At 37.2% G+C, this 7,640-nt stretch overlaps 1 protein-coding gene across 7 annotated transcripts; it reads right to left on the bottom strand.

Annotated features, from left to right (window-relative positions):
* Positions 1-1,470: 1,470 nt before the first annotated feature.
* On the bottom strand, positions 1,471-7,356 carry LOC105951237 (S-adenosyl-L-methionine-dependent methyltransferases superfamily protein). 7 transcript variants are annotated; one of them, XM_088821946.1, is made up of 5 exons: positions 6,284-7,356; positions 3,709-5,950; positions 3,471-3,510; positions 3,251-3,385; positions 1,471-2,425 (listed from the first exon to the last, which is right to left on the bottom strand). In XM_088821946.1, the coding sequence occupies exon 1, from the start codon at positions 7,223-7,225 to the stop codon at positions 6,530-6,532; it is 696 nt and encodes a 231-aa protein (XP_088678072.1). In that variant the 5' UTR covers positions 7,226-7,356; the 3' UTR covers positions 1,471-2,425; positions 3,251-3,385; positions 3,471-3,510; positions 3,709-5,950; positions 6,284-6,529. The 7 variants fall into 7 exon arrangements, with proteins under 7 accessions (XP_088678072.1, XP_088678068.1, XP_088678067.1 ...); XM_088821942.1 differs by having other exon boundaries at positions 3,471-3,646; positions 3,726-5,950; XM_088821941.1 differs by having other exon boundaries at positions 3,471-5,950.
* Between the last annotated feature and the right edge of the window lie 284 nt (positions 7,357-7,640).

Genomic DNA, 7,640 nt, shown 5'->3' with positions numbered 1-7,640 from the left:
GAATAAACATAATAAAAAACTGTATATGGTCTCAGATCTCACAACATCGACGGCTCGGCAGAGACTCCACAACGGCTCGTACCTATCATCTCTAAACTCCACTGAAATTCTCGTCCGACGATTTGATGTCAGCGAAAGCATTGGTGACAATGGCGGAGGAAGGAAGAAAGTAGAGCGACGGTTTGCCTAGGAAGAGATTAGCCACTAATAATAACGGCACAATAGGAAATATCACGGCGGCGACAAAAGAGAGAAAGCTAAGGTTTGTGGGAGAGTGGAGAGAATATATATAAGTACCAGCATGGTGATCATGAAAACTGCTTCTGTAAAGGCAAAACAGGTACTTCAAGTTGGTCAGGTCAAGTGTCTACCAAATTTAAACCATAATTCTGATTTTTGATTAGGGTAGAAAAATCCATGGGACCTCCTTATAGATTCTTTTAAAAAATAGGGGTATCACACATTTACCCTATATGCATGGTTATTTTTTTTTAATATTTTTTTTTGGCCAATTTTTTTTATTATTCCATTAAAATAGGCAACGCGAGGCCTCGTTAAAACCTTGTGGGCCTAACACAAGGAAAAAGATTACCCCTACAATGAAAATCAGCGGCTAAACTATCTAAACTATTACAAAGATGCCTCAAAGTGGGGTATAAAATGCTAATATCAAAGTATGTAAAGTTTATATTCTTATCCACCCCAACTCTCTATTACTTAGGCCCCTTTTGGTTGGAGGGATGGGATGGGATGGGATTGGGGCTTAATTGAAAAATGACACTGTATGGATTAGTGAAGTATGAATGGTATATCGGGTTTGGTTGGTTGTATATGGATCTGTAGGATTCAATCCGAATGAGCCAATCTCAGGAATGGTTGGGAGGATTGGGTGGGATAATTTGGTTAATTACATTACCACCCCTTGGAAGGTATTTTTTTTATTAGTTTATACATTTGAAAATTTTAAATTATTGCCAATTGCACCCATTATTTTCTCTTATTTTCCTGTAATTATAAAATCAGCCCTAACATTGTTTGTTAATATTTTCCAATCTCCATTATCTCGGCTAGTTTTTCCTAATATTTTCCGTATTATTATTATTGGTATTTCCCGTATTATTTTCCCAATTCCATGTAGTCGGCAAGATTTTCGGTATTAGTTTTTGATTTTCCTGACTTTGTATTTTGGTTTGTAATTTTAATTTTCATGTTTCGTACCCATGGGCGATAATATATATTAATATTGTTTGTTTACATTTTGTTCATACTACTGTTTTTCTTAGTTAATACATATTTATATATTTAACATTGTTTGTTTAAATTTGTTGATACAGATGTTTGTTCATATAGAATTTAAAGTTGTAATCGATCACACTATAACCAATGACCGAGCACAATGAAACTTTCGCAATTGCATAAACCAATTACTATGAAATAAAAAAAAAAAAAAAAAACACGAAGACATGCATATTGACAAAAATATGCACGAAGGCCTGCAACTATAACCTGTTGCAGTGTGAATATAACGCATGCATATTGACATAAATCTTGGAATATTACACATCCCCTGAACATGTTTCAAATTGACCAGTAGCTCCTAAATAACAAAATATTTTTTTAGCTTACCATTTAGGCATAGTAGCTCCAAACTAACAGAATATTTACAGACATATAATCGGCCAAAATTTATAAGTTCATACGGAAAAACTAATAGAAATGTCTTCAATGCAAATAACGCCGTAAGATAGGGTCCGAATACGGGAAAAAGTTTCTTCACATTGTGAGTGGATGATATTCTAGCTAACCGAAGTAGCGCCCTTCGAGGATCATTCGAACCATAACCCCCTTTTCAGTTTCATTTAATCCGAAAAAGATGTCGAGATCGGTTGGGCTATTGCAAACGGCTTTAGCGACGGTAATCTTATCCTCGACACCTAAACATAACGGCGATAGGGCATCCAACACCTTTTTACGTGTAGTTGACGCATCGTGCTCAAAACCAATACGGTGGGCCAACTCGCCTAGGCATGTTTTAGTCTCCGCAAAAGTCCTAGTCATATCCGCCATCATATCCACGATACGACCATCGAGGTCATCGTTTCGGGAACGCTTGTTGCCTTTCTTTTTACCCCTACTTTGATGTGAGGTTGAAGTCCCTTCACCTTGCATATTAGACATGTAACCTTCACCGTGCAATGAGGACATGTTCTCCGAGTCATTCTCGTTGGAGTGCATGGCAGGTTGCGGTATGTGGTCTCCACCCATTGAATCGTCGCCCGCTTCTTTATCTTGTTTCGATATATCGTTGATCGCACTGGCGAGAGCCTCGGCACTTTCCCCAGTACTTGCATTTGTTCGACTAATTCATACACCGCGAAAACTATTACTTATTTCTCACTCGTGTTCGTCATTGACATTTGTGATCCTATTTAGTAAACAACATAAAAAAATGCCACGATTATAATTATAGTAATATATTGATTCCCTGTATAAACAATATATACCACGTATATATATTGTAAAAACAATATATAACAATATTTTCTGGTTCTAACCTTATTAATTCATCTATTAGTATTAACTCTCTCTTATCATCACATCATTAAATAATCAAGGTTATCTTAATATTTTTAATGTGTTCTACCTAAAATCAAGACACATTTTGCAAAGCTAAAAACGACACCTAATAGGGAACGGAGGGAAACAACAACAATCAGAGATTACATATTTCCAATCTACCCTAGTCTCAACAGATTAATATAGTATTCTTTTGCTCCTCTAATCTGATTAAGCATACATTTCTTTTCGCAAATACTTACACTGGCTGGGGGAAAAAAAACATATTCACAACTAAATTTCACATTCTAGACCCTGTAACCTCTCTCAAACATATGAAACATATAAACCAACTCCTAGAGCAAGCAAATATGAAATAACTATCGTAAACTATTAAAAAAAAACAACTTAATTGCATTCTTTATATATTGTTTATGATAAACAATATTAAGGCCAAACAATTTATACTGAGTAACATCATATATTATTTCACCAATTGACTTCAATATTAACTAATTATAATTCACTAATTGATTATTTTTCCAAATAATGGTTATTTTCCAACCAAAAATGAGGTAATGTACTACTTTTTCCCAAAAAAAAAGATAAAATATTTTTTTCCAAATAAATGCTACCTTTCTCAATCCTTAATCTGTAATCTAAAAGAAGAACTTAAACCCATTGGAGAACTCACCTTAAATCGTCGTGTTGCCGAACCGGGATAATCAACAGCCAACCGTCAACCAGCTACAACACTGGAATCGTTCGGCCAGAACAGAATCAGCCCGGCCAAACTACGAACTACTACGAAACCAAAATCAAAAATCACCTGCGAAACGGAAACAAATAAATTTAATTACGAGATGAAGGAACGGATAATAAGAACAATAAAAAAAATCGAAACCCATACGAACCCAAAATTCTTCAACAATACTCGGATGCATTTGAAGAAATCTGTGATATCAATCTGTGATGAGTTGATTATAGGAAAAAAAAAACCAAATAAAAAAAAAAGAAAAAACTAGTGAAGTATGAAAAATAAGAAATCAATATGTGATGAGTTGATTATTCTTCAACCGGTTTAGGGGGCCTAAAAAACGAAGAAAGAAGCGTGTTAGAGAACCTAGAAGAGTTGAGTATCAGAAAAATTACCTCGGTGAAAAAACTACCACAGTGGAGAAAAGCAGAACGAAGAACGGCGTGTATTGCTATGTCGGTAAAATTCTAGGGCTAACACAATAATTTTTGGGGTAATTCATATATATATGGGGTAGTCTTGTAATTAGAAATAAATATTCAGGGCATAAAGGTAATATACTGTACTTGATTGGGCTGAGAGTTGGATGAGATTACCCAATCTCACCTCCTTCGGCCTGATGGGAGATCCAGCAAATCCTTGATCTGGACCCGGGCCCAAGTGCAATCCAGAACCCAGTTGGGCTCAACCAAAGCTGAGATCCGAGTGGATTAGAGGAACTATCCACCCGGATCAGCCCAACCAAACTGGGCCTTAACGGACATGCTCCCCAAGTGGGGGTCAATTTGTAATTTCTGGAAATCCACCTCCCTGGCTGAAATAGTTCTGAAAATTGCAGAATCAGACATATACTTACTCCATCCATCTTCCCGGCCGCTCCACCCTAATTGCAAATTTGACCCAAAAGTAGATCTTTCTTGCAATATCCTAAATATCCGCCACCAACGTAGCATGCTTCGACTCCTCCTCAGTTGTAATCGTGTGCTTCAAAGTTTACGATTCAATTCATTCGTACCTAAGTCGATTCAAATCATAAGATACCAAAAATTCCATAGGAGGGTTCCTAGGAATTACTACATCATATTTTATTCACAAATATTGTTTAGTTCTTTATTTGAAACTTCATCCCTTAGACAATCACAACCTTCCACTGTGTAATAAGAAGAATAATGGATACTACTTACTGCAACTAAAATAAATTTCGTATGTCACATCCAGTTCTTAAGCAAACATTTAGTTTATACATGTACCTGTCAAAAAACAATTAAATTGCCAAACTTTATGTCAGATTCCAAGACAAATGCACTGGCCCTTAACAATACATACATACATACTTTCAAATAATGGCGGAGGTAAAACCGAGCACTAGAAAATACGTTACAGGAATCCATCCATATCAGTGGATAATACTACACAACAACATTGTCGTCCATCTACAAACAACCGAAACTATATCTCTGAACCACATTTTCGAGCCTTCAATCTATCATGAGCCAAACCAGCCAACTACGTACCCGCCTCAATTACATATCCAACTTTTCATTATAAAACAAACACACAATTTCCATTTGTAAATATAGATTTATTGGCTATCGTTATTAGCCGGTGGTCGCAACGTTCTTTCATCATGGATGGCAAGAGGCATACTTTCAAAGAATATGCTCTAATAAATCTTTTTTTTTTCCAAATAACACATCGATGTGAAATTAACAAACTCGCCGTGTCCATAAAAAAACAGACATCAAATTGTCATACTTACAGTGTGGAACGATGCAGCACTATTACAAGCAAATTCAATCGATACCTGTGAAGAGGCCTGCATGCCCGTCATTATCGCAACAACGTTAATCGCTTCACCATGCTACGGTACTGCTTATTATTTACAAAACAAAAAATATACATATCATATTCTTTCAGTATGCACCTGCACTACCTTCTAATCAATTTCATTGACTACATACATGCAATAGGGATCGATATCCACTTCCTATCGATATTATCAACAAGCAGCTTTGTGGAAAGCTTTTTGAAATGAAAATAAAGATTGGATTGACAATTCTCAGTCACAAGGACAAACCCTCACTGATACAAACAATGAATCCACATTCACATTGTCGTCTACCTCAACGTACAAACCGAAGGTATATTTCCTGCTCTACATTATATATACGTCAATACAACAGATATTGCACAAGGTACGGATGCATCCAGTCGGCTTCCTGATTGAAATACAAACAATTATGCCAAAATGTTTGATTATTAAATTCCGTCAGTGGAATAAAAACTGCATATGGACCGTTTTTGAAATGTAAATCCTCAAGAATACCACATTCAGATATTAAAGACAATGGAGAATACTAAACACGGAACCCCATTGTTCAAGAATTACAAACTAGTACGTTTTCTTCCAAAATCAAAAGGTAAAAAAAAAAAAATCACAGCATCGCGAAAACTGGAGAATTTGCGACAGTAAGTTAAAGCGAAAGAATAAATAATAAAAAATCAAAAGAATCAAATAAAACAGAGATAATGAAATGAACCAGGTGGCCGAACAGATTGGAAACCGGGTGAGAAAAGCTCCGACACAATAGATCAGAATATTCCTCGGAATTCTCTGCCGTCAAAATCATAGACGATCTGTAATTTAGTACCAATTCAAAAAAAACCTTCTTGTTCTTGCTGTCATAGCTCTTCATTCATGTGTAACATAATCACGTTAATGCCACTACGAACAAGCTATGCAATATAACACATCATTTACGAGTTAACACAATTATTGGAGCATATAATTTCAAAATGTTGAGGCTTTCTTCTTGTCTGAATAAATAATCTTACATGGCTCTACTAGAGAGAAATAACCCAAGTCTTGATTTCCAAGAAAATCTTTAAACATCGAAAATCACCAATCTATGAAGCTCGTCTACAATAGATGAATGAATTTAATAACCAAGCTCGGATAAAAATACATACCACTTTCTTCTCCACAAGCAAGTAGCAGCATATCAGTAACCATAAATCCAACGGGAACGTACAAAATACGTATTTAATCTTTTAACCATTAGAAGGCGATGATGAAATATTCCGAATTTCAGTTTCACAAGCGACGACAACAACAACAACCACATGAACACAATGCAACTCCATCCTAGAGGTTTGGAAAAAGATTAAATCAATTTTCGTAAAACCAAAACGAAAAAAGACGGAAACTTTAAAGTGTTACGAGTTATTCTCGACAATCATAACAATCCTAGTCCTTCTCTCCCCAGCCAAGAGCACATTCTTCGAATCAACAAATCGAGATTTCTTAAACAATTTAACGATTTCATCGACTTCATCACTCCCACACTCCTCCACGGTGACCACACAAACCCCACCAACCCTCACCGTTCTCTCAATCTGGCCCACGTACCGGCCCGGAAAAAGGGCCCGATCCAAGTACACGCCGAACCCGAGATCGAAAATCCCATCAAAGAAAGGCAAGTTATGCGGATCGGCTCGGCTGACAAGGGGAGGGGAATCCACAAGCTCAACCGCGGTGACGTCATCAACACCCAGTCCAGTCAGGGCCTGAACGGGCTGGCCCGGCCCGGCAGAGACGATGAGGACACGGGAATGGTTAGAGAAGTAGTTTCGGGCCTGGAGGGTTTTGAAGAGAGAGGAGTAGGAGGAGAGGGTGGTGGTCCAGGCCTTGGTGGACCAGAGGCGGCGGTTGCGCTTGTCGATGGAGGTGTAGGTGCGGTGGGTGAAGTCGCAGGTGGATTTGGGGAAACGGGTATGGGGTTTCGGATCCGGGTCGGAAGGGTCGAAGCAGGTATCGGGTGTCTGGAGGTAGAGGAGGAGAAGGGTTAGTGTGGCTATGGTTATTGATGCGAAAGAGATCTTCTTTAGGAATTTCTCTACGTGCTTCTCCATTGATGGATCATCTGTGAGGAATCAGAATCCTCGTTTTTTAGATTTTATTTTAATTTTTGAAATCATTTTTTCTCTTTTCTTTTTTATTTTCAATACTGCAACCTGAATACGGTTGATTTATGGTTCGGTTTTTCATGGTTTCAGTCGAATTTTGGATTAGGATTTAAGAATAATGAATTCAGAGTGCGTTTGGATGGAATGATTTTTGAAATCCACCTTAATTGCTCAAAACATAACTAAAAGGAGATCCCTTAATCCAAACAAGTTCAAGGAATTTGTTATTATGGATTTGAAATCTCTTCCCCAAATCCTTCCATCCAATTGCACCCTCATATAAAATGATTTAAATGCATAATTTAAAGGGCTAATTTCACTTTTCAATACTTCGGTGAGTTTCACCCCGTTTATTCGTCTA

Source organism: Erythranthe guttata, chromosome 8, assembly GCF_056151865.1.
Source record: "Erythranthe guttata isolate IM_541 chromosome 8, IM_541, whole genome shotgun sequence".
Lineage (NCBI taxonomy): Eukaryota > Viridiplantae > Streptophyta > Magnoliopsida > Lamiales > Phrymaceae > Erythranthe > Erythranthe guttata.
This window is presented reverse-complemented; position numbering and strand designations above follow the sequence as displayed.

Coding starts and splice junctions, on each gene's coding strand:
- LOC105951237 (XM_088821941.1), bottom strand. CDS start 7,225: ATGGAGAAGCACGTAGAGAAATTCCTAAAGAAGATCTCTTTCGCATCA.